Source organism: Tyto alba, unplaced genomic scaffold (genome assembly GCF_018691265.1).
Source record: "Tyto alba isolate M040663 unplaced genomic scaffold, T.alba_DEE_v4.0 Super-Scaffold_2, whole genome shotgun sequence".
Classification (NCBI taxonomy): domain Eukaryota; kingdom Metazoa; phylum Chordata; class Aves; order Strigiformes; family Tytonidae; genus Tyto; species Tyto alba.
This window is the reverse complement of record NW_024881282.1, coordinates 74,203,603-74,231,212: the sequence shown is the minus strand read 5'-3', so window position 1 is coordinate 74,231,212 and position 27,610 is coordinate 74,203,603. Positions and strand designations below refer to the sequence as shown.

General features: G+C 39.8%; 1 protein-coding gene across 1 annotated transcript in view; it reads left to right on the top strand.

Annotated features, from left to right (window-relative positions):
• Nucleotides 1–27,610, top strand: part of ABCD2 (ATP binding cassette subfamily D member 2) — a 50,459-nt gene that overhangs the window by 12,788 nt on the left and 10,061 nt on the right. The window contains exons 4-7 of the mRNA XM_009972182.3: nt 457–625; nt 3,767–3,861; nt 5,234–5,379; nt 22,456–22,601. Of these exons, the coding sequence (XP_009970484.3) occupies nt 457–625; nt 3,767–3,861; nt 5,234–5,379; nt 22,456–22,601 (556 nt within the window). The remainder of the gene's footprint in view (nt 1–456; nt 626–3,766; nt 3,862–5,233; nt 5,380–22,455; nt 22,602–27,610) is intronic.

Sequence of the window (27,610 nt, the reverse complement as noted above, 5' to 3'; positions counted from 1 at the left end):
TAATTATAGATACCCGTTTTTCTCACTTCTGTGGACCTTTGTTTTGCTGGCAAATGCAGATATTTTGTTTTTTTCTTGTATGATAGGCTCTCTATTTTCAGGTACGCTAATAGCTATTCTCTGATGGTTGGAGACTACTGAGCCACGGGAAAGAGCAGTCCTTGCAAGCTCCTCATTTAGTGGAGCTATCATAGCCTACATTGGCTGAAATCTATCCCCTCAAACTGTCTCTGCCTGATGGCTGGTAGGACCTGTGGGTGGCATATGAGTTAGCACGGAATCTCAAGCAATGAAAATTGACAGGCATCGAAAGATGCATCGTTGGTCCTTCCAGAATAGCATTTGAGAAGTGCTGACTTAGAATAGCTGGGAATGTTTTTCATGAATCTTTGGCCAAACATTTCATTTATAGAATTTCTAAAGTGTAACTGGAATGAGGCATTTGTTGTTTCTCAGGTTACAGAGCTAGCAGGCTACACTGCCCGTGTCTACAACATGTTTTCAGTCTTTGATGAGGTGAAGAGAGGCATCTACAAAAGAACTGCTGTTATCCAAGGGTCTAAAAACAACAGCAAGAATGAAGATAAAGCAGAATTACGCATTGATGGGCCCTTAGAAATCAAAGGTAAAGAATTCATATTTGTATGTATTTCCCTGTATGTGAGGCTGGTGCAGTGGGACTGGAGGTGAACAGAGGTTTTGTTTCTACAACAAATCAGCGTTTCAGCTTTAATACCCCAGAGACCATGTTGCCTTCCATTTTAACCTCCTGCTAGTTTGTAACTCTGTGCTTATGCAGTGCTTTTCTAATACACAAAATTGCTCAAATGTTTTCTGTGAAAACTTTAAATGAAAACGGCATTTCACCTATACTATTATTGGTGGTGGTAGCATTATTATTCTTACATGGACAGTGCCTGCTTTTCTCAGACACTTATTTTTTTTTTAGAAAAATGAGACTGTAACATTTTCATCTTCAAACACCACATTATTTTGTTTGGGGTAGAAGGGAAGGACAGATTGGTTCGGTAATTTTTGATGAAAATCTGGTTTATTGTCAGTGACTGAAAATATCCCTGTGCTTCCTTTTTTGTAATTTAGTGGGAATTTTCGACTGAAAAAGAGCTGACAGTTTTACCCTTCCCCTCGCCTCCCAAATGATCTGATCAATATATACCTTATCCCTGCCATCCCTATCCTGTATCTTTCTGGTGTCAGTATACTTCTGTCTCTACCCTCCTCAAAGCATTTCTGTGTACATCCATTTTCTTATCGTGCTCCATTATGTGCCACCTCTCTCTTCCTCTTGGTGTCCAGCTTCTCTCTGAGGTACTTAAAGGCAGCTTTTGCTATGGGCTTTTCCCAGTTTTCCCAACAGACCCCTTCTACTTCTCCCCTCTGTGGTGCTGAAAAGCCTCATTCCTTCCCTTTGACTTCTGAAAACTTAAACCTCGGTAGAGCTGAAAGCACCAGCGCTCTTTATGAAATAACTTCCTTCAGCAATTTCAACAGTGCTGCCCTTCAGCACAGATTTCTCAAAGGTCCTCTGACAAGGTTCTTCATAACAAACAGCCTGATGCAGCATGGTGGATAGCTGTGGAAATAGCTGATGTCTTAATCTTGTAGATCATGGTAAGGTTTGGCTGACATTAAAAGAAATGGCATTTTATAACTGTTACATTTTGTCATGTACAAGCAAAAAGGTTTGTAGTTCCTGGAGCAACAAAGTAATTTGGGGGCTCTTTTTAGGTAACTGTGTTTTAATAACAAACCTAAATACAATTCAGATATGCAACCATGCTGTTCACATTCCCTTTTGGTCTAGTATACTTATACTCCACTCCTTTTTTCTCTGCAGCCTTTTCCCAAGATTTAATTCCACTACAGTCACACATTTCCTCCAGCCTGAATTCCTCCTAAGTTGTGGTGACTAATATTTACTCCTGAGTGGTTGTAGGCTCTCAGAGGCAGCTAGCCAAGATGAAGCATTGTGCACAAGGACTTAAGTAGAATTTAGGCCAGATGAATCTAGGCCACAGGCTCCACGCTTTTTATGACAAGTCCCATTGTAATACTGTTTTTCCTCTCTTCTTTTGGTCTTGATACTTCAGAATTCCCTGCAGAGTGGATTTGTATGTGGCTAAAAGTACACGTGCTCACATACGTATATGTGTATGCATTGTTAGAAAAGAAAAATCTTAATATTCAGCTTCCCCAAATGCTCTTTGAATACATACTACTTATTTTCTTTCGAGTCGTCCAATATTAAACTTATATTGTATGTAACTAAGGGATGTCTGGTTTGTGCCTTGCATTTACTGTTGTCAATAAGAGCATTGAGAAAATATGAAAACTATTAGAATATTTTAACACATAATAATATTGTATATACATAGTATATCTAATAGTTCAGAATTTTAAGTTTGAAGTAGAATTTTTTACATCTTCTACAAATACTGTAAAATTGTATTTCTGATTAGACATAAATATGTTTTAAAAGCATGCCAAAGTTGCAATCAAACATTGTGAAGTTAGGAAATGAGAATTAAGTTTACTTAATACTTACTATTAATTGCTACGTAATACTTACTATTTTTTATCATAGACTTATTTTAACTGGAATTTCTCCACTGTATACAAGTAATTTTTTTTTAACAGCAAAATTTTGCATAATGTCATGTTGGACACCACAGGACTATTTTAAATAAAACTTAGGAAAAAAAGAATGCTTTGACTAATACATGGCACAGAAGTTTTTGCCCAGGTAGTTACAGTTTGACAAAGTCAGAAGCAATTGAGCAAAGACCCTCTTAATGGAAAATGTAAAACTAACCTTAACTGAAGGAAATGCTACCAGATCTTTTTGTAATAAACTCAACTTTTCCTTAGTTTCATTTTTCTTTGTTCAGATTAGTCTAAATTATAAAATAAGCAGCCTTCTAATACAAAAAGAAGTCTCTTTCCTTTGCATCTTGTCTATAAAAGTAATTTATGATATTTGTCTAGGAGCCCAGCTGTTTGGGTTCTGTTAGAGAAGCCCATTAACAGGGAACTAAGAAGTCAGAGTTGGTTTAATTTTTTTACTGTTTCCAGAAGAATTTATTTCAAAGTCCTTGTGCTACAGATTATCCAAATGTCTGATTGAGACTGTGTTATTTAAATTTGCTAGAAACCCAAATAGTAAGTGAAATGTTATATGGGTTTCTGCAAATACTTACAAGACACGTTTGCAGCGTCTGTGGTTTCAAAAAGGACGGAAACAAGCCATTAAATGTTTTCTACTTTGCTCTTGTTGCTGGAGGAGACTGAACTGGGCTCCGAGTTTCAGAGCTGGTAGTGAAAGTAGATTCCATTTTCTAATTAAATGCTCAAGGTACCTGATCTGCCTGTGGCTGAGGCTGTTCTTGAACTTTTTTACTGGTTGATATTGACCACCTATTTAAAACAAAATACAGTAAATACAGGTAGAATGTGAGTAAACATGACTTTGCAGTGCATTATGTGTTTATGCATATTTATGCATATTGTGCATTATATTTATGATCAAATTTAGGATTTAGCACACCTTTGGTTACTGCTGACAGTGTCTTTCTGACTAGCTAAGATTTATTATCCAGATTTTCCACTAGGGGAACCTGGAGCACATAAAAGATTTGTTTGAAACTCACCAATTTATCCTTCTCAACTGCACGCAGAGACTGACATGTATCATTGCTTAATGGAAGGTTTCACAAACTCTAATTTTAAATTTTTTTTTTCTTTCTAGGGAAAGTTATTGATGTTGATCATGGAATTATTTGTGAAAATGTTCCTATTATTACTCCGAATGGCGATGTGGTGGTTTCCAGACTAAACTTCAAAGTAAGATGATATGCAAGAATCTTCTGATTGTTGCCATCACATTAACATAAACAGCACAGAATTCATGTACCTTATGTTAAGTACTTGGAAGAGCATATGGATAAAAGGGGAAGTCCAGAAAGGTAGGCATAGTAGCTCATTAGAGGCAGACATATGTAGCTTATCCTGCTCAAAGAAAGAGAAGAGAGGATTTCTGGTGCTGTTGCCAGGTGAAAAAACAACCTGAGATTTTCAGAAGTGTTTATGGGAGTCAGCATCCCTCTTTACTTAATTTCAATGAAATTGGGATGCTTTACTCACATAGGCTCCTTTAAAAGTCTGAGTTGAGAGCAACAGTGAAAAAATTGAGTCTGTAGTTTTGCTTCATCACCACAGAGAGCAGTACTAACTAATAGTTGACAGCATAGTTCACAAGCCCAACTGTGGAGTCTTTACTCAGTAAAAACTTGTATAGTTTTTAAAAAGCTACTCCAGATACCATTCGGTACCTGCTCACAGTTTTAATGGATGACCTTTACTGCATTATTCCCATATGTATCCTGATCTTATGTTCCAGTGCAGATGATATTATTTTATAAAGTAGTTGAAGTTGTCAGAACACTAACATGAATAATTCCAGCAGGTCCTTTAATTTAGCTAAAGCAGAGTGTTCCTCTTGCCACCTCTGTTGGTATAGGAATTGGCAACTAGCGGGACAGGATCCTAGCTATGGCAAAACTTGCAGTGACTTCAGTTAGGAATTTCAGATTTGTAAAATTACAACTTTATGGTCAAGGAGACGGTTATATTTATTCATTTGGTTCAAGAGACAAAAATGACAGAAAATACAGCGTAATCAATATATTTATTAAAGGATAGACAATGACATTGTGATTACGCATAAATATACACTCATATATGCACAGGGTAGTATTGAAATTAGTAAAACCAAGTTCATCACAGTGAAAATAACACTGGTAATTAAGCAAGAAAGGGCAATGTGAAGTAAATTTTCCAAATTATTTGATCAGGCTTCCATAGTTTACATTAGTATCACTGATGGGCATAGCACTGCTATGCACTCTGTTAACATCTTTGGACCTAATCTGCATTAGAATAATTGATTCTGACTGTGGTGTATTGTCATTGTGATTTAATCAGTGTAGTTTAAAGAAATACTCAAACATTATAGAAATTATTTTCATTATATCAGCCCACATACAGTATCTAATGCCACTGTTTCCAGAGTAGCTGCATAAAACTATGCAGGTGATTAATGAAATGGGTTGATAATTTGATATAAATGCTCAAGTAACTCCATCCAGGGGTCTTAGACTGTCTTGTGCAACATATACTGTATAGTAACATCTTTGCATTTTCATTGTTATTGTAGGTCCAGGAGGGGATGAATCTTTTAATCACTGGACCCAATGGCTGTGGAAAGAGTTCACTCTTCAGAATTTTAAGTGGTTTGTGGCCTGTGTATGAAGGAGTTCTCTACAAACCCCCTCCACAACACATGTTTTATATACCACAAAGGTATGTGTTTTGCTCAAGGTGACACCTTTTGTCTGATTACATGAATTTTGACCTTACTTATTTAATTTTCAATCTTTGATATGTACAGCCAAGTTAAAAGGTGGCAAACACAACCTCAGCTGTGTGGAGAGTGCTAAAAAAAAAGATACCTTCTCCTTGGTGATACAAATCTTCAGTCATTGGAAAGGGATTACGTAGACTTCTGATGGAGCCTCTGTTCCCCTGATGGCTAAAATCCTGGATAATTGGGATCATGGGAATAGACTAGAATCTGAAAGAAATTTGAAATAGACTTAATAGATCTTAATCCCAATTTCAATGTAAAATCAAAGATCTAAACAAGTGAGAGTGCTTTGGCTCCTAAATGTATTGTTCAAAATAATTTTCAAAACTTCAACTTTTACACTACAAGACCAGAATCCAATCCAATATTAACTGGAAATTGCCTTTTTAATAATATGTCATTTTACCAAGGGAAACATTGCTTTTTTGTGCTTCATTTGTATTCTGACTTGCTGTTGGACTATCAGAACATAATCTAACGCAGTTGATTCTAGAATATCTCCTTAGAGACTTCTAACTAGATTGTTTTGCAAAGGCAAAATCAAACACTGAGAATCTTTGAACGCTTTCTGTAGTTCATTTCTTTCCATAGTCTTGTTTAAAAAGTACAAGCAATTAAGTTGAATGGAAGATATTAACTGATGAGCAGATTTTCCTTGCTGCGGGTGAAGGTAACAAAGAATATTTATCTATAGTTTTTTCAAATATATGTATAATTTATTGCTAGCCATTGTAATTTTTCTGAGCCACTTGAGAGTTTAATTCAGGAATATGGAGCAACATGCTTTATTTAATGTTTTATGAAACAATATTTCAGAATTCCCATTGTGCAGGACATTCTTAAAATCACTTTTATTCTTAGACAGAACAAAAGCTATTCTAATTTTTTTTCTTGCAGAAAATCTTAAGTTTCAGTCACTTTTGTCCTTTGTGTGATCCCAGCCCCTTCTCAGATCAACATCTGAGGCTGGCTTGCCTACAGCCCTTCCCCTTTACTTACGTCCTGTTTATTCCGTGAAAGCAGACTCACATTGTTTTCAGGCAGATTTGCCAAGGTGCTGCTTGAGGGCACTGTATCACATCTGCTGAGTTTTCATTTCCATAAACATGGTTATTTGTTAGCTGTTTCCCCTAACTTTGCAGTGCTGGGAGAGTTTGTCCATCAGACCTCATCTTTGGAACATTTCAAAACTTTTGGTCAGAAGCACATTCAGCCAGCGTCTTTACAGCCCTCTGTGAGCAAAGCCGTGTAAGGATTGGCATATCATTTTTGTGGTGAACCCTGAATGCATCACTCATATGCAGTCTAATAGCATCCCCCAGTAGACAGAGTGCTGCCGTGATGTCTTCAGGACATCTAAGTGACGTTGCTATGGCTCGGGTCTGTGTGAGCTCTGTGCTCCTGGCGGGTTTTTTTAGGCAGTACAGAGGTATCCCCTTCCCAAGGGACAGAGCGATGTCTGGGTAAATGGGACAGCAGTGAGTGACAGAGAGGGATCCCCAGCTAAAGTGCTACACCTTGACTATGGCAGAAGACTTTGAAGTCTGCTTGGGGGAGGATGGTTCAGCTGTGTCAGTATGGGTTCTGTAGGGTGAGAAGTGTGGCCTCTCACTCATAAGTGTCCTGTATTTGGAGAGGGACTGCGAGACTGAGTCTTGTAGGGATTTGTGGGTGAATGTGGCTGAAGGGGTTGATACAGGACAGCAATCAGATTTGTTTGTTAGGATGCCCTTAATGATCCTAAGTTGCTTTTTTGCTCAGTGTATTTGTTCTTTGGGTTTACAGAGTCTTAGATGAATATCTGAGACACTAAGGATGACTTGAAGGAGATTCAGTTTTAAATTGAAAAATATACATTTCTGGACCAGATTTGCAAGAGATCTGCTAGACTTTGAAGAATTTTGTGTGGATTGCCTTATGTGGTCTAGGCTTTTCTTTCTGCCTGTATTCTACTTCTGAGCGTTATAATAGTTCATATATTTATGGCCTAAATAAATTACACATTCAGTTGGGTTTTTTTGTCTGTCCCTGGCTCTAGAATACATTTGGAATTTCTGCAGTGGTTTGTAGATTGTTCTGAAGTCCCCAAATTAAAGCAGCTTGTTTTGGAAGGTCTCCCTGGTGCAACCCTTTTGCTTATTAACTCTGCGCAATTTGCTGCTTGGTCAAAATTACCTTCTGTTTGTTTACTTTTTAGACATAACTGTAAAACTTCAGACTGGAAAAGGTAGTTCCCTGCCTGCATTTCCTCATGTATATATTTCAGCAGAACTTTAGGGAAAATTTAGGTTCTGGGCTGAGAGGATCTGGGAGGTGGTAAGACAGTATCACCTGGATTCAATCTACCTCACTCTTTCATTTGGTGGGTAGTTGAAAACTGCGGTATAGCAGAAGGCTCTTGAATTGATGGATGTCTGTCAGAGCAGTGAATTAGAATGACATCACTGTGTTTAAGTGCATACATTATGCCTCTGGTCTAAGAATATGGGAGATGGCTCTCCGTGAGTGGACATAGTTACCATTGAGCCTGGTGAGAGCTTACTCCTGCATGCCTGAGGCTGAATTTAATTCCACATCAGCCCTTTTTGGGTCAAATGTAGGAACCTCATCTGCACACAGTGAATGGTGGAGAATACAGTGACTACTAAGAAAATACTCCACAGTAAATAGGAGCTCACTGAAAAGATTCTTTTTTCATCTATGTTTGTAATGTTCCAGTGTAGTATTCCAGAAATGCGTGGGAAGTCATGTGTCTTTGCCAAGTTCAAAAGCTACACACGGAAGTATGATTTATTAAAAAGTGAATTATCTCATTGTATATCCAAATTTCATCAGCACTGCAAATGGTTTGTAGTTAGATTTACTTAGCGGTATGTGGGCTTTAAAACAGAGCCTGAAGAATCCCTGTCTTTTTATCTTTTTAGATTGCTTAGCATCATTACACTGTTTTTTTTAGATTTTACTGTGAAACATTGTGAGAAATTTTTTTCTCTCCTCATATAGGGCCAGACCATGCAAAATTTGTCCTTAATCGGTCACAATTCTGGTGGAGACTGATAGGATAAACTGCCCTTTTGGGGAGCAGGGAGAGAGAAGCCCAGGGATTTCTGTGAGTGTGGCTCTGCTGCTGTCCGTGACAGGCCTATAAAAAAGGAAGGTGGACAGAAGAGATGGAGACTTTAAGAGGCTTTAAGCAGTCCAGTGTCATATTGGTGCCAGAAGCAGCTTGTTTTCAGGGATGGATTGGTGCTAGGAACTGGTCACAGCTCAACAAGTTGCCATGTCATTGGAGCCTCAGTAACTGGCAGAGTGTGTGCTCTTGCCCCTTCTACTTCTCTGTCCCTCTTCTGCAAAGTAAAATTTATTTGTTAACCACTTTTTTACATTCCTCTTCTAATTAACTGGTCATGAAGGTAGCATGAATGAAAAAATAAATGCTTGTGGGTGATCTAGTTGGTAAGGAATCATGAATCAAATCAGAATTCAGAAATATAATTTTAAATACTAAATAATTCGAAAAAATATGTAGTGGGTAGCATGAGTGCCAATTCTAAAGATATGACCGCAAGATTTATATGTAGCACTTAGGGAATTAAAACAAGTCAATCCTTTCATAGTATATCAGCAGTATATCTGAAGGTAGCCCGATTTCTCCAAACTGTGCCCTGTTCCTTCTCTGTTGGTCTTAAACATGGGAGGAGACTCCATCTTTATGGAATTAGTGAACTCTAGCATACAATTCCTTCTAACATTTACTTTAGCTCTTCTTGCTCTCCAACTAAAAGTCTCAGCTTTTTCTGTTGTAAGGAAACGAAGATTCTGCACGTTGGCTCTCATTTCCTTAGTTCTCCTTCATTTGATATAAATGCCAGCAGAATTGCATACCTACATACTTGCAGGTTACCTCACCACTACCACAGGAATGTTCCTCAATGCCTGTAATCACCACTGTAATCACTGTAAACAAAAACCTGTAATCACCACAGGGTTACTGATATAAATTATTAATAATTTTCTGCCAGCTATTTCTTATTGTCTTATTTGCATGGAGGAATGTCTCACATGGTGTCTGTTGGTTCCGTAACCTTCTGTCATGACTCTCGGGTCTTCCTATCACAACACATACCTAAAACATTCATCAGCGTTTTCTCTGTTTTTCCTGAGGACTGATTCACTGATTCACATTCGTAGAGCTTGGAGTAATTTTTAATCCACTATATTTCTTTCTCTTGGTCCATTGCTACTGTTTTTTCTCTCCAGCTTGCTTCTACTGTAATTTGGGTATTTTTGTGAGAGGGGCATGTTTCTCCAGTAGTATGCATAGTTTCTTTGTAATTCCATGTGCCATTCTAGTAGAAGTCCACCTCTGACCACTTTCTCAGCAGTGACAGTGATGGTCCAATTCTGTATTCTCTCTCTCTTTCTATTGCTCGTTCAGGTAGATCTCTAGTACGTCTTTCCCTCAACACCAGGCTTGTCAGATGCTAAAATGGAGGCAACCAAAGATGCACTAGTATAAAATGTTGGTTGTTCTTCATCATTTAAGATTTATATATCTATATCTTGCTGTCGTCTTATTAATGCTATAGCAGTGTGGAACATTACAGTTTAAAGGTTATCTGGCCCTCCTAAGCTGTTTGTCTTTGCATATGTCTGCTCTATTTCTGGTATTTTATCTGGAGTTCCTTTACAAGTTTTTTCCTCTCTGGTGTTTTTCTTTCTGCATTCTAAAAATATGCTTGGCTACTAAAGAAAATTACATCAGCTACAAAGATATATTTCCTCTCAGTTCTATTGAGTAATCCAAGTATCTGTTGTGATTTGCCTCAAGTAGTCCAAGGATATTCATCATGTGGATGAAACCAAGCAAGAATGTTTCAGTTCTAAGTGATATAAATAATAAAGTGATAAAGTAAAAATCATTTTTACATTATAAGCCATGAAACTTTGAAGATTATACTGTGATTCAGATGTTACCATAAACATGGAGGTAGGTAGTAGTGGCCACTGTCGTTAAAGTGTGATTGTTCCCTAAGACAATTCTTGATTACCTAAGCAGTTTGATCTTGCAAAATTGTTGTGTTCGCTTTCAGATGCCATATGTTACATATGAAAGTATGTGCATATGTAGTATGTATATATGGCCTTTCTGTATTAGACTACTTTCTCTTTAGTGCGTTGTGTGTAAGAGAAGGAGCCCGAATGAAGTGCTGTGCAAATACGCGAGTTCTGTTGCCTCACCTCATTTAGATTGGCTGAGATGTCTCTGTGTTATGTTGTATTTTGCACATCATAATTTCTTGTCAGCTCACACTGCTCTGTCTTTAACTATAATCCCTTTAGTTGGGTCAGCTGGAGTTAAACTGTACTCTGACTGCACATGCCAACAGCTCAATAGCAACTGTCATTGCCCTTCAGCATTTTACTGATAGTACACCACCACTTTGACCTGTTCCTTCAGTACTTTGCCATCAGTTCATGTCATGCTGAGATATCTACTCCCTTGCACACTGCATCTATCTTTCATACGTATTGTTATCAAGTTCATCGTGCTCCTTTTAAATATGTTTATTTCCAAAGTTCACCACTTATCTGGCAGATGAGAAAAAGGTCTGCAGTAGATAGCGTTAACATAAAACATAACTTCAGTTATGAGTACTATTTTGTTATAGGTTTGCTTTAACAAATTGGCTTCTACTTTGTATCTTGTTTTTTCTTTTTTTGAAATGAATCAATTCAAGACAGGTTAATTTAGTACTCTTCTGTTCATTGAGAAGTGCGGCCTTGCATCTGAGAGGGCTCATCCATGGTACAGCTTTTCCCATTTCAGTTTACTGAGACTTGTACAGAAATACTTGCACTTCTTCCTGATTGAAGAAAGTTCTGTCTTGTCTCACCTCGAGCAGAAAAGTTCTGTCTTGCTGCCCTGGAAGTTAGATGAAGCTTTGCCTGATGGGATCACTGGGAGGCCTCTCTGTTTTGACTGAAGGCTCACAGCTGTAAAGTTTTAAGGTTTTTCATTAGGTCCATGTGCTGACTGATCACAAGTAATAACAGTACCTCTTGGTAGCACAAGAACAAGATTCACCTTTGCTAATAGTCAGAGGTGGAAAATGGCTTTACGGATTAGCTTCTACTCCCTCTCAAGCCATGCAAGGTGCTTTCCTTACTGGCCAGACACAAGAGTCAGCTAATTAAAGCACAGCTTAGAAGTCTTTTCTGTTATTAAGTGTTGCAGAAATCCTGGACTGAAGGCTTTAGTCAGCTTGCTTCATTGGGGTTTAGTTTAGATTTAAAAATGTATTTACATAAATCTAACATTGATCTTAAAGGCTGCACCTAAACTGATGCTTGTGAAAGACTTCCACATGCTCTGGGGTTTTGTTCTCTCAGTTACTTCAGACTGGGGGCATGTCTGGAGCAAGCTGTGGCTATGGGAGATACCAAGAGGACTAAACGTGAGTGAGGAATTGAGATGTGTTGATAGATACTCAAATTTTACTCCATATGGAGATGAGTGCATTTCCTGGTGAGCAGTTGTCTGAAGCACAGAAGCCAGTACCACACACTTGATACAAATGAAGACCCTTGTTGACAAGTTTGAATCACAAGAAAAGCCCAGTCTTGATTTGGTACAGGGATTTTAGTATCGTCTCTGATCTACTGTGGTCATTTCAGTTGAAGCAGGTTATACTATGACCACCTTCTGTATAGATGGATGGAGAGACTTCATTCTCCAGACTCATGGAGATGTCTTACTTAAAGCACAATGTGGTCACTTAGTGCAAGCCAAGTCCCTTTTACTTGTGATCCATAGAAAATCTTGATTATTCAGAGGATTAAGATCTACTCAGCAACTCATTGGATTCCTACCAAGTGACAGATACAGAGAGTTATAATGTAAAGTGCTGTCAGCTACATGCCTGGTTAAATACCATGATGTTCTGGATGCAACAAAAAGGTAAAATCCATTATTGTAATCAAAGCAGCATCTCTCCTATTTGAGTATTGCTTCAGTACTAAGCACATAAATCTTGTTTTGGCTCTGGCACAAAAGCGGGTGTCACTAATATGTAGAGCTTCCTCCATCTATATTCTTTTGAGATGTTTTACTCAGTGTTACAGAAGAGCGAAGTTGTTGTCTTTGAGAATGCCCTGTTACAGGAATATTTCTACTAGGATCTCTGACAATCAGCTGCTCTGTGTTTCATAATGTATTTTGGACACCATGTTCTTGCCAGCATGTGCTTGCAATGCCTCCACCCGCAACTTGCTTCTTTTGATAAGATTTTGAATATCAAAAGTCCTCATTCAGCACCAATAATTACATGTTGCCTGTATCACTTTCCAGGCATCCATGTACATGTCAGACTGTTTATGGAACTTCTTGTAAAAGCTTGGAAAAGCAGGCTTTGAAATTTTTTTTAAGTACATTGTCATGTTAAGCTTGACAAACATTTTATAAATACGAAGTCACTAAATAGATTATGAGAACTGAGTACATGGCTGATATTTATATGATCCATCTAGTAAAGCAACTGACAGTCTTTTTAATCTGTGCTAGGTTCATTTTTCTGAGACAAATAGCTCACTTGCCTTTAAAATTTAGTTTTTATAGCAGTGCCAGGGGAACGTACTCACCTACAGGTTAATTGAGATTGCTGTGTAACGTTGATCAGTGGTATGGACAAACTTGCATGTTAGGGAGTAATCTGGTGGTTGCATTTACATGACCTAGTTTCTGCAGAGAAGTGCCATTCCTGTGTCCAGCTTGAGCAGTTACCTCCAGCTTAATGCCCTACATTACAATTGTGCAACAAAGGATTTTTGACAGATGAACAAAATGGCAAATGTTTACTATTTCAATATTTTACCTAGGAATGTGAAAAAGCATGCTTCAAATGCCTTATGCATATCAAATTATGAGAAGCAACATGACTACATAACACTGGGAAGCACTGGGAAAAATAAACTACAAAACCTGCCTGACATAAAAAGTTTGATATGAAAAGATTGAAAGGATGCTGGGTTTTGTGAGGGGAGGGCAGCTGAAAGCTCTAATAACAGCTGTATCATCTTCCCTGAGAAGAAGTCCTTTCTCCTCCTTACTATAGTTTTCAATCAGGAACTCTCATTACAGTACCTTATGTTTTTAAATATCCAGATTGTAGACATAGCCAATACCTCTCATGAAGGGAAGGTAGTAGTCCTTCCCAGGCACTGTTGGCTCTGCCTTTTGCCTGCCTCTGTGTCCTGGGCTCCAGAACTGTGTCCCAGCTCCAAGGTGAACTGGACCTTCAGCCCTGTCCCAGCCTGTCCATGGTCTGCTCACTCAGACACCTTTCTTAGGGTCTGGTCCCATGTTTGCCTGCCTACAGGCTGAGGATCTCAGGCTCTGTCTCTCCTCCAACTCACTGTGGTTTCCAAGGTAAACATAAGTTTTATTCACCACGGTGATTCTGTTCTGCATCTCTTGGAGACAATGCAGCATTTACTAGTAACTACCCACTTTCCAGAGAGAAGACTATTAAACATTTTTTTTATACAAGTGTTCAAACTCGACCCCCAACAAGTTAAAACAATGAACTGTCAACTCATACACCAAAGGTAGAATTCATCTGTGTTCATTTAAGCAGCAAAAAGTCATAGACATCCTTGTATGACCTTTTTAATGAGTGAACTGTCTAACTCTGGAGGGTGATTTGCTGTCGTTCATTGTTGTAAGAAAGGTATTCAAACTCTGCAATGCATTAATTAAAATTCCTTTTATTAGAAATAAGGAATAAGTTGATAGCATAGATAATCACAAAATCACAGAATGGTTGAGGTTGGAAGGAACCTCTGGAGATCTTCTGGTCCAAAGCCTGTGCTCAAGCAGGGCTACCTAGGGCTGTTTGCCCAGGCCCATGGCCAGACAGCTTTTGAATATCTCCAAGGATTAAGACTCCACAGCCTCTCAGGGCAACTTGTTCCAGTGCTTGGTCACCCTCAAGTGAAAAATTGTTTCCTGATGCTCAGATGGCATCTCCTATTTCAGTTTGTGTCCATTGGCTCTGGTCCTGTCACCGGGCACCACTGAAAAATGCTTGTCTCCAGCTTCTTTGTACCCTCCCTTCAGGTATTTATGTACATTGATAAGATCCTTGAGGCTTCTCTTCTCCAGGCTGAACAGTCCCAGCTCTCTCAGCCTTCCCTCATAGGAGAGATGTTCCAGTCCCTCCATCATCTTTGTGGCACTTATTGCCCCATCAGATGCTAGGAACCCAGCTTTGCACGGCATCAGATGGACCTCTAGTCACAGCACAGCATGCTGCACTTGATCCCATCCATGCTAAGGTTCATTGGCATTATGGTCTTTAGCGCTCTGATAGGATTTTCTTAGAAGTAAACAATTCCATTTATCATTTCTGCTGTCAAACAAAAGGATGTTAGCATGAGAACACGCTGCTTCACTTCAAGATAAAGACAAGGACATGCAGGTGGTGTAACTGCTGGTGCCAAGTGGGAGCTGCTTGCAGGCTCCTCCGTTATGATTAACTGGCAAAGTTTATCCTGCAGCCAAGTGCAGCACAATACAGCCCTGAAGGCCAAGTTATATGTGCAGCACAGCCCGACACAGTGCAAGAAAGTATAGCAGAGACCCGTGCCACTCAGGTCAACTGTTCCATGGATCGCTAACTCCTCCATACACAATAGCCTTCCATTTCAGATCACTATAGCTGTTTTTCCTGTGTCCTCGGACAAACATCTAAGACATATGCGACCTACTGGAGGTACCAGTTCACTAGTGAACTCTGTTGACTACAAAGAGACCCTGATATGACTGACTTAGACTTAGATGAGAAATTTTTAGGTGAGATGAGTCTCTTCTGCAAATAATGCTGCATAGTCCCCAGAACACTGGATTTTCAGTTCTTTGTTCTTGGGTCATTAATTATATTATGGTCTTGTGGGAGCATGTAGCAGGTGGGGTTTTTTTCTGCAGTTCAGCATGTGTGCACTAGCTTAGCTTAGATGGGAGCATGTCTTTCTCAAGAGGGAATACTTTTCCAGGCTTGTTTATCTGCCTAACGTTTTGCATTAATTATACCGTATCAATTTTAGTTTCTGCTAGAGATTACTACAGCTCCCTTGTGGCCACTTCAAGTACCTATAATGCTTGAAAAATAGCTACAGTATTCCATGTATCCATATATATGGTGCATCTCTGTATGTTCTGTCCTGCGTAATGCTGTGTTTCACAGAGGATTAGAGAGGGAATTTACTGCACTGTGTGACTTCTTGCTTGTTGACATGGTGTTTCAGTGGAGACACACTATTACTCTAGTATTACTTGTATGTTCGTATCCTAGTACATAAAAAAAATATGCCATTGACAACTAAGCCCTGTAGAAACCCAGAGCAAAAGCAGCTTGTGCTCTAGAGGCTTCACTGTCTTCGCTTCCCCTTTTCTGTGCAGTAAGGTGTCACTTCTCATCTGCAAAACCATGAATAATTTGGCATCTTTCTAAAAGAGGGAAACTGCCTTGCTCATTATGTTACAATGCTGTGATAAAAATCAGAATCACCTCTTAGGCTGGGGTATGCCTGGCGGAACTGACAGGCTAGACTCTTCTCCAGAACAATTCATTGTTCTTTCTTCGATTCATTGATCTTCATGATCATCCATCCAAATAATCCTTTTATCATCAGTACTGCCAGACATATGAAAAAACCGGGCCTGCAAAAAATCGGTTGTTCAGAAAAAGGAGAGTATTTTTCCTTCATTTGTCTGGTTGATTTAATTCATTGCAGGAGGTATAATTATTTCAGATTGCGTTAGCTGCTTATATTTTGTAGAAATTGTCTGAGTTTTGTTTTTAATTATACATATGTTCTTGTATTCTTTCTGTTGTCTCTGCCTATCACAAGATACAAATGGACCGAACTGGATAATTTTGTGAATTGTTCACCTTAAACTTTTATGCCATCTGACCAGTTCTAGTTATATTGTAAGTGATCTTGGTAATGGTGAATAAGTAAATCCTGAAATGAGATGATACCTGACCATGGATAGTGCTTTAAATTAGAGTCTTATTGTATCTTTCTGGTTATTATTTCCTCCAGATTATTTTCTTGCAGAGATATGCATAGCTTCTTTGTGAAAGAAGCCCCAGAGTGATTAGTGTGATTTTTTCAGTCTTTTATATCAGATTCTAGTTATATGCATTGAGAATTCAGCCTTTCATACTGTGCATTCTGTTTCCTGTTAACTATGTTAATGGCTATAAGCTGATTACATTCCACTCTGGTAACTGATCTATCTGAAATATTTAGAGGATGTTCATGGCCAGTTCTGTATGAGTGGAGAGAAGAGGTCAGTGTAGGGTATTTTAAAGCAAGATCAATTATTTATATCTTTAGAAGGGTTGCTGAAACTTTAGCTGGCCCTAAAATCCCATGAACTAGATACAATGCAATAAACTAAGCCTGTTGCTTTTTAAACATTTCGCTAAATATTATATTATTTATTGTTTTTTAACTCCTTGCTGATACCATTTTCCGTGTGAGAGTAGTGGATACAATGCTACTTAAAAATAACTTAAGTCATATTAATTCAAGATATTTTATTTTCTCAGAGTTGTAGTGGTTGTACCAATCATTAGGGTTTTTGCTGTATATTTTATTAATGTCATCAAAAAACTATTAGGAATCCAGATCACTTTACTTAGTGGAGGTTGTAATTTCTTGAGCATCACGGTTGGTCAAGCTTTGCTGCTGTTGGAAACCATGGAGTTTTTACTTTTGACCTAAATTGGGAGCATGGCAAGAGCTGGAGTTCTGCTGAGGTGATTCCAGCTGAGGTATTACAGCATCTAAAAATTAGGACCTTGACATCAGCAAAGTGATAGAAAGTTCTAAATATAAGTGGATTCCCTATATAGTCAGGTAGAGATTTAGGGCTTTTGGAAAATTAACCAAAAAATTTGTGTAGTAGGTAAAGGGAGCCACCTAGAGTTAATCCATAGGAATCTCTAAATATAAATGTATGTCTGAACTCCTGCCTCTTACTGACATTTAGGTACCAAACTGGTAGCTAAACGTTAAACCCCTTTATCTATAAGAAGCTCCCTCCTAAGAGCAGGCACCTCAATAAGATTAGAACCCCCTTTAATATGTTTTTACAATGCTACTGAAGGATTAGGATAGTTACTGGCCTGAACTCAGTTCTTGGAAGAGATTGTCATACAGCCCCTCATCTTGCATGTCTAGTAGCTTCAGCATTGTGTGCTGGACTTAACACCGTTGCTTTCATATTCCATGCTGTACTGGACCTTCTAGGGAATTAGACAGCATCTGGGCACAGCTGTAGGTGTGAACTGTGCCCTTGGCTTTCTGGACTGTAGATTCTTCAGTGCAAGCGCTCACTCCTTAAGATCTTTCAAGTTTCCTATGAAGATACCTCCATGGCTGGACCTTGGGCTCCAGTATCATCTTCTTGATTAGAGGTGCCTAAACTTAAAATACATTTTATTTTAGATGTCAGAGCAAGCCCTTTGGACAGCATATGGCAAGTCAGGTCCTGACTGCTCAGTTGGGGACATGCAGATGGGTTCCAGAATCACAAGCCACGTGTTTTTAGACTTTACCTTCTACGGAGGAAGTGTTAATCACAGCCTGTGCCAAGGAAGGCAAGGTGAGCTTCAGCCTGTACCTGGAAGCAGTTCCTTGGGCACTTATATTGGACTAATATCCCTTAACTTCTGACGTCAGCCACTTAATTTATATTTTTGGTCCCATTCTTATTCCAGGGTGCTTATAGTTAAGACTGACCATTCAGATTGCTTTATAGACTCTCAAAATTAATATTGATTAGTTGCTGTAATTCTTTAAAATAATATTATGGATGTCAGAACAGGTTGTCAGTTCAGTCAGCATAGTTTATTTTTCATGGAAGATGAAAACACCATTGAATACATTCGGGAAGTATTTGTAAACATTTCAAGTGGATATGGCTTTTTCTGATTTTGGAACAGAAATTTCTTGACATCTAAGCAAGTCATCTTCCTTAACTTGCTACCCAAAAGAGTGAAGCCTTCTGCTCTTCAAGACATCAGAGAATTACTGGACGTTAGTACTGCCTGGTTACAGTTGCAGTGTTAATCTACAATCCCTTTCAACTGGCATTATACCTCTCTTTATGCCTAACAGCTCCAGCATGTAAGTCCTCTGTTTGGAAAGATAAGTGACTGGTATGCAGTTCAATGTGTTTTGTAGCACCTGTGCCCTTCTCCCCCACCACAGCTAACCACAAAAAAGAGACAATATCATAAGCAACACTTACCCTTCCTCCCCATATGATTTCTCTAATATTTGCCAACATTGTACATAATGTCATGTTTCAGTAGGGGGCTGGGGAATTGCCCATACCACAGGCTTCAGATTGCAGCATATCTTGATGTCATCTCTTAAAAGCCTGCATTACAAGGGGGAAGCCGTAAGCCTTAGGGGTGATGGCTTGTTACTAGCAGAATGAAGTTACAGCTCTACAAAGTGAAGCACTAAGTGCAACAAACAGAAATTGGTGATGCAATAAAACCATCAAACTGACTGAAAAAAGATCCGTTTCTGAGAACTGAGAGTGTCTCTTCCAATAAATGTCTTGAAATTCCAGAAAACCAGGCAAGAATCAACAAGTTTTCTTAGCTTTCTGGAGGTTTGATACCAAAGTTTTAATAAAAGATTACTGATTTTAAATCCCATCTCTCAAAAACAGTGTAAGAATCTTCTTTCAGACAGCAGAAAAAAGAAATTAAAGAATTGCAGAGCTATTACCGTCAAAGGCATGACCTCCGCACAGCAGAGGAGTTGCTTCTGGAGTCTGTAAGAGTGCTCTCTTTTAGAATGGAACACAGACACTCTGACTGAAAGGAAAAACTCCATCAGAAATCAATTAAGTCCAGTTAAATTCAAGTATTACTTCAGGACAAAAAGAGATACTTGTTTGAACTGCTGAAAAATTAATGAAAACAGTATTTTAACAAAGAACTTACTGGCAAAGCCAAAATTTCACTGTTGCTGTATCCAGTTACCCATACTTCTTACTACTTACTGTCTATCTATCAAATATGTGTAACCTCAATTACAATAACATCTGATGTTTAACAGGTTTTAGCATCTTCAATTTTGTGGGACCCATGGTAGGTAAGGAGGTTATTGTCTTCAAGTTCCAGGTAGAGAAATCTGGCTTAGTATAAGATTATGGGAGTATGAGTTACATGACATCTCATCTAACTTTAACTCTTTAGAAGTTAGTTATCTAAGTTGTCTGGGCTCTGTCCCCCACTGAGGGAGAAGACACCCCCAGGAAGCAATCCATCCCTCTCCTAAAATAAATGAGATAAACCAACTACACAGAGGTGCCTCTCGTTGTTGTCAAGAGTTGGAATCCCAAAGAGACATCTCGTGCCAAGCAAGATGAAGTGTCCCCTCAGGGACATGAGTGGCTCCCTGTAGGATGGGGGAGGCAGAATGTGCTCTCCCACCTCTCAGGACAGAGCTGGAACCACAAGCCATTCTTCCTCTCTGCTAGTTAGTCAATAATTAATGGGGTTTGCTATTCCACTTCAGGCTAGTCTTTTCTTTAATTTTTACAGACTAGGTGGGGAGAGATGTGCTTGGTAGTACTGGTGTGTTTAGATGGGAGGCCACAAGGAAAATCCAGCTGTACCAGGAAGTGGTGCTGGTGACTCAATAAACAGCATGGCAGCGAGTGTCCTGGCATGGTGCTTCTGAGCATTGTCTTCCTGGTTGTGCTGTAGGTTAAATCTCAGAGCTGCTAGTCATTACAGGATCATACTTCACAAGAGTAAGGTATTAAGCCCCAGACAAATTATATGATAGGTAATTCTGTCCTCCTTGTCCTTACCTGCAGCTTCACCTAAATTACACAGTCTTATGCACAGCCTGATTTAAAAATTTCTGAGCCCTGGTGGAGTTGCTGTCTTCTGTCCCAGAGATGGCAGCAGTCTAGAGTGAGTGAAATGTTTTCTACGTATGCAAGAAGAAAAGCCCTTTGGGATTTTAGATGGAGAGCACTATGGAAATGTAATATATCATTACTTCATGAAGTTATATAATGTTTAGAGCTGAGATTTTGCAATATCTCCATCAATGTAAATGGCTCGCTGCACTTGATGCGAGTGTTCACGCAGCAGCCCAGAGCAGCACTCTTCCCACAATAAGCAGAAAGTACAACAATGAGCAAAGAGGAGCTGCAATGCTTGTTTTTGACTTGCGGTTCTGGTTTTGCTCCATCTGGGTGCCTGCCCACAGCAGGGAGATGACCAAATGTTTGCGAGCAGTTCAGATCCCCTGCCCTTCCCACCCTCACCCGGCTGGTGGTGAAAGTAGTTTAACTACGGGCGGGTACAGACAGTTCACCATGGATGTCTGCAGCACTAAAACCAACGCAGCTGATGCCAGCTTGAATGTGACTTTCAGTTCATGTTGCAGCTTTAGTTCTGTAATTCTACATCTGTTGCATTATGAATTCCTTCAAATCACTCTGTGGTGTATTTTAGGGACTCTCAGAATAACAACGGGTAGATCCACCCCTTCTGTAGAGACATCTATAAGAGAAGGGAAGAAATCTGCTAAGGTATTACACATCTCTGTCAGGGAAAGCCTCTGCATGGCTGAGACCTTCCCACCGTGCAGGTCCAGAGCTCTCCAGGGAATAACACTGACCCCTTGTCAGTGTGCTGTGAAGTTGTTGGAAGCAATTCTCAGTGGCAAGAGCAAGCTGCCTGGAAGCCTCCTCGTGGCTGGCCCAATTTTAACTGCTCCTCTTGGTCCTCATCCCCCTGGCACCACAGCTTTAATAAGACTAGCATTGTTTTGGCAAATGAACCCAGAGGGAATTAGTGTAACTCTTGGCATAGAAAGCAGGACAGAGTCTGGAGCCTGACTGTTCTTTGGCTCTGGCCTTCCCTTCCAAACTCAGAATCTCACAGATCATTCCCGGGTTGCTTCCAGCTTCCAAGTGCTATCGGCAGTGTCTGTGGGACAGGATGGATATTTGTCCTTCGCAATAAATCCTTAGAACAACAGGAGCAAAAGAGATGGTCAAATAGATGTGTCTTGGATTGCCTTTGCTATCCTACCCTGAACAGCCTGGTATCTTTTAAAGAGCTGTAAGGCTGTTCTTTGAGCTGACTTTGTTTAGAGACTAGGAAGAGTCTGGGGATCCGGGCTGTACTAGAGCCTGAGCACAGCTCATGGCATTGTGGAGACTGACCATAGCCGTGCCAGGGACACAGCTGTGATTGAGGACTCTGTCTCCAAAGTAGAGACAGCTTGTTTTAGTAAGGCAGATGGTTCAGAAGCTGCTTCACATACAGCTCAGCCTTGTGCTTGGCAAAGGGAAGCTGGTTCTGGGAGGTTTAAGCTGATCAACTTCTGTATTTTATGCTTTTTTTTCAATTCGGAAGTGTTACACTAGCTTCTAGAGCCAGATAAGTTACACCTGGTCCTGATTCTGCAGTCTAGAATAGTAATGTGCAAAGGAGGTTTTCAGTGCTCTTCTGCCTGGCTTGCGTGTCTTCCGCTGCACCATGGAAGTCTTTCCCAGTTTGAGCTGCAAGTTTTTGTTACAATTTGCTTTTAACATGCGTGTGCTTGATGCAATTTCTAAATCTCTGAGTAGCAAACCTTGAATGCAGCATAGTTTCCCTGATTCCAAGTGAAAGCATTCAGAATGGGCTATGAAGTGGATGTTTATTCTGCCTGACGTGTCATTGTGTTTTCACACTAATACTACCCCTGTTGCTACCCTGTAATCAGCTGTTACGGAAACAATACATTGTCCCTAGGGTAAGTTTAGAGAAACATTCACCAGCAATGCGTCCACAGATAAATCCAGTTTTAGCAACATGGTGTTTAAAGCATTACACTCTGCTCATAGAGCACCAGCAAGGCGTGCTCGCTTGGAGCCAGCTCCAGATTACCAGTTTCACTGTATTGTTTCTCAGGCCCTACATGTCCATTGGAACACTACGTGATCAAGTCATCTATCCAGACTCTGTGGATGACATGCACGAGAAGGGCTACCAAGATCAAGATCTGGAGTGTATCCTGCATATGGTTCATCTGTATCACATAGTTCAAAGAGAAGGAGGTAAATTGCATATTTTTGTAAAAAGCTTTACAAAATCGGTTCTTCACGTGTGCGTCTTAGTGTGACTGACCTTTACTTACTGAACTGGCAAAACTGAATCCAGACCTTTTGTGGTTGTGGGAGCTGCATAACCACATGGTTGTTGCTCCTGATGCTAACAAAGGGAGAAGAGGAGAAGACCTAAGTGCTTGTCTCCTCCCCAGTAAATCCATGCCCAAGCTGAACATCCTTGTTCTCTTGTAATGGCTAGGCTTTTCATGGTATTGTGAGATCACTGACCTTCCTTCATTTTCTTAGAAAATGTAATCTGTCTTAAAACCTTCTAAAGTCACTGACTATGTCAAACTCAAAAGCATGTGAATGAAAAGAGAGTCAGGTCTGCTCTCACCTCCCTGGTTTGTGGGATCAGGAGGACTATGTGCCATGATGAGAAGGAGTGTCTGATACCACATCACCAGTGTGCGTAAGTTAAAAATAACCAAGCAACACTGGCTGGCAGTAGAGTATTGCCATCATCCAGTTTCTCTTTAAGTTGCCATGTGTTCTCAGCATTGTTGGTCCTGAGTAAGGGACAGTGTAAATACACTGGCACGGTAAATGCTAAAGGCTTATCTTGTGTCTAAGGAACTGGAGCACTTCATGGCTTTTTTTTTCCCAAGCAGAACAGTAATTTTCATCCTTTTATTCCCACCAGCCACTAATCTCTAGTTTGAAATTCCTCCCCATAATTGTGCTTTTAAAACAGACAGAGGACAAAGTTGGTAAGGTTAGAGACAAGGAGGATCTTCAAACCCCTCTAAGGAGCTGATGTTGGGAGTGCTGAGTGTACCCTGCCTCTCTCTGCCAGCTGCCAGTGCTCCCTTTTGAGAGGGCACTTCAGGTGCATTGCCTTTTAATGTATGTGCTTGGTGTCTCTCAGGATCATTCCCAAGGCAACATTTAAGTTCCCATTCCTGGATGGCATATTGCTCTGTTCAAAAGGCAGAAGGTATATTTTATTTTTGAAGCATGCATGGACACTCATCTGGTGTCTTTTCTTTACATTATAGAGTGGAGAGTAATAATCATTTACAGCAGCAGGTGTATACCTACAGGTACTTCTCCACCTCACGATCCTGTTGATAGACTCTTATCTTTCCATGGGTTAATGCTTTTTTGTTAAGAATGTAATAATCATTGTTGACCCTCAAGTTACAATGGAAAATAAGAATCTGCCATCATTCTGTTTCGTATTATTACTCAGATCTGATACTATTGACACAAGGATTGAAAAAGTGGGAAGAGAGCTAAACTCAGTGACTAGAATAGTTGCAGAGAAGGCCTCTACTCCCTACAGTGACATTACAACTATTCCTGTTAGTTTTCCTGAGTCACTTACTTCACTAGGTGAAGTGCCCAGATTGCAGAACAAGCGGGTGTTCTGGAATGGGGAGTTGGAAAAGGAGGAGCAGTTAAATTGTCAGTGGCAAGACACCACTGTGTAGTGTTCATTCATAGCCTGCTGGTACTTGTAGGTGTACTGAACAACACATAACCCTCAGCAGCCAAAACCATATCCCCAGCAGCCTCTGAAGGCACATCATTGTGGTTCACAACTCTGCAGCTGGAGCACATAACTGATGATGGGGCAGTTACTGTGCTCCATGTATGAGATGCCGTTGACTATGGTCAGTGTTCTGTGCTGTCAAACTGAAAACCCAGGTTTGGATCAGTCTCACTGTACTTTCTGTGCCAAAGAAAGTAATTATTGCTGACCCCCTTCTTGCTCTTCTGCCTGTCTGACTGCATGCAAGACACACACGATCTATAAAAAAGCCTAGAGGACACTGTTAATGTTCACTGGTGCTCTATTGAAACTCTACTTGGGACAAGGGCACACTGTGCAAAAGTCTGCACAAACAAATGTTTTTTAAAAAGTGTCTTAGGTACTTTTCAATCTAAAATGACAGAAGTGGGCAAAGCCGGAAAACAGGGGGAGAGATTACCACATACCAGGAAGTTTTTAGGACCATAATACACTTACTTGTTCTCTTTTCTCCTTGGGCATTTGCAGGAGACAAGTGCCAAGGTAGGAGCAGAGAGGAAATCCGTGACATATGATCTGACACATTACATGGATTTCATATTCTCACATATTCTTTAGAGCTCCCCAAGTCTGCAACAAAGAGTCATATTCTGTTTTTTGTATCAGCAAGCCAGATAAATGCTAGTTGAAAGTGAACAATCAAAATTTTTATTTATACGTAGCTGAATTACTAAAAAAAAAAAAACAAAAAACATTTTTATTTTATTCTTTTAATTAAAATCCAATTTTTAAACTAAAATGATTTCTATTAAAAATTGAACTTTTTCTTTGCAAAATGATGAAAAATCCCTTATAAAGCTTGTAGAACAAGGGATTTGCCCCAAACCATCTTTTGCCTTTTTGCAAACTGCTTTGATAGTTGACAAACACTGGCATTTGCCAATACAAGAAAGTTTTGCTGAAAAATCCCCAGCAAGTTTGTATTCATGTACTATATACACTTTTTGAAAATGTACTACAACTGGAAAAAAATCAATGAAACCATTTTTAGTTATTCATATTCTTGTGGATATATGGGATATGCCCATGCTATTTTGAACCATTTCCATAAACTGTCAGTCATTAAGTTTTAGAAATATAATATAATTCTTCAATATATTTTTCTGTAGATCCTCTTCTCCAGAGCCTTACCTCTGTCTCTTCCCCTTTCACCTATCCCCTGTAGTATTAAGCCTCTACCAGACAGCAGGCTCCTTAGAGTACGACCCTGTTGTGCTTTAATTGACTATGAATATCAAGTGTATATAATATGATGCTTTGCAGTTTTGTATTCTGCTTCCTGTGGGCAGTTATGAAAAAGCCAAATGGAGCCAGAAGTGCACGACTCTGACTCAATTTATTTGTCCTGGCGTAACTTCATTGTCTTTAGCTGAATTACTTCCACATTGCATCAGTACAAGGGTCACCAGATTCCAAGTGTAAAGGGGCCAACAAGAGCCTGACATTGTTCTTGTTGCTGCCAATGGCAGAAATTCCTCTCTTTTTCAGCAATAAGGTTTGACCCAGTTAAAAGTAGACAGAATAGTTACAAGAATAAGTAGCCCGGTTTGTCATTTTCCTTCCATGTTACCCTCATGAAACTTTTTTCAGTCGGTAGCAACAGAATACACCAAAACCACCAAAATCTCCCTCCCCACCACCACCATTCCTGATGTCCCAGAGCCCAAGCCCTAGAAGAACCCAGTGAAACTGCTGTTGACAGTAGCACCCCTTGCTGCTAAGGGCAGATTTTCCTTCCCACTGAGTCCCACACCGATGTTTTTCTCAGTTGCTGGATGTTAGAGGGATGCCATTTTGTTACTTACCTTTATATTATCAATAAGGTGCCCTCATCAACACCTGCAGAGTTGCTAGCTCTACCAGAACAGTAATTTCATACAAAAGGAGGGTAGCAAATAAGGTTGTATTCAGCACGGATGGTGAAAAGGCATGTCCAGAAATCGTGAATAATAGCATGTGTATATGCCGTAGATACACGTAAAGTGGTTCCTTTTCGATCTGCTTTGAAAATCTGTGTATATTTAGCAAGTGTCAGTTGTGATGCAGCCTTAGGCTGCCGATAGCCTGTCACATGAGGGGAGCCATGAGTACATGTAGCAGCATGCTGAATGCATGACCAGGCCTGTCAGGTTGGGGATGATGACATTACTGAACAAGTTCAACCTGTTTATGGTTTCTCAGCACCCCGGATTATAATTATTCCTCATTATTTTCCACAGTTGTCATATCTTTGGGTCTTGTCCAGGGAGTCTTTGTGCTAGGCCACATATAAACACGTAGACAAGCAGATTTCCTCTCTCCAAGATTTTTTCATCTGATCATTTTAGCCCTGGATTTGCTTTTGTTACTGGTAGCAGCAGGGACTCTGGAGTACTCTGCCAGCTTTTCCAGTGACTCTGAAATCCAGAGACACAAATCCCTTCAGTGTCATGCTGATCTGGGATCACACAATTGATGGTCTCTTTGTTTCTCCCTCAGCTAAGGATTGCCCTTGCATATTCATCGTGCACAGCACCTGGGCTCTCTTCCATTTTGACAACTGCCTGGGGACATACGCTGTGCAAGAAGCCTTTGTGTTCAAAATCTCACCCAGGGTGGACTCTCTGGCCAGAGTTTGCTGCAGTGGCCTTTCTTCTGTCATGAAGCTGTAACACTCCAGTCCATGTCTGATGAGGTGCATTGGAATGTAGATCTGGAAAAGGAACTTTTAAACGTATCATTTTATGGCAGCTGAATGCTCTTGTCTTATCTGTAAGGGCAGGGATTCACAAGGGTGAAGGATACACAGTACTATAGATCCTAGATGTAACCCATTTTTTGTTGTCAAATTTAGCTTGCTTTTTCCTTCAGAAAAATAAGGTAAAAGAAATTGTAAAAGAAGCCCTGCAAGAAAATGAAATGCTGTTGTCACGAGGCTGTCACTAGTTTCTGCTGACAGCTGTATATGTTTCTACTGCTGTTACTCTGCCCCACCGCATTACACATGCTCTTTGTCTTACTGGTTGCAGAAGGCATTTCTGTGACATCCAGCATTCATCACATCTACATCATACCATGTGCAATCAAAGGCTACATGTAACAAGAAGCTGGGGAAGGAATTTGGACTCTGAAAGCCAGAATTATGTTTATAACTTCTGAGCATTTGTGCTGCCTTAATGGACAAGCTATTTCATTTCTTCATTTGTAAAGTAGATGTAGCTATGGGTGACGTAAGCCACTGTCTTGACTGATATTTTCAGAACACTAACGACCTTCACTGACCTGTGCCATGTCAGCAAGAAGAAAAGAGAAACAAGTAGGTGCATTATTGTTAATGCACAGTAGGGAGTCAGTTTATTCTGAGTTACAGTGCCTAAGTGTTCAGAGGAAATTGTTCAGACATTAGAAAATAATTTTTAAAAGGGATAATATTGAAATGGATCCT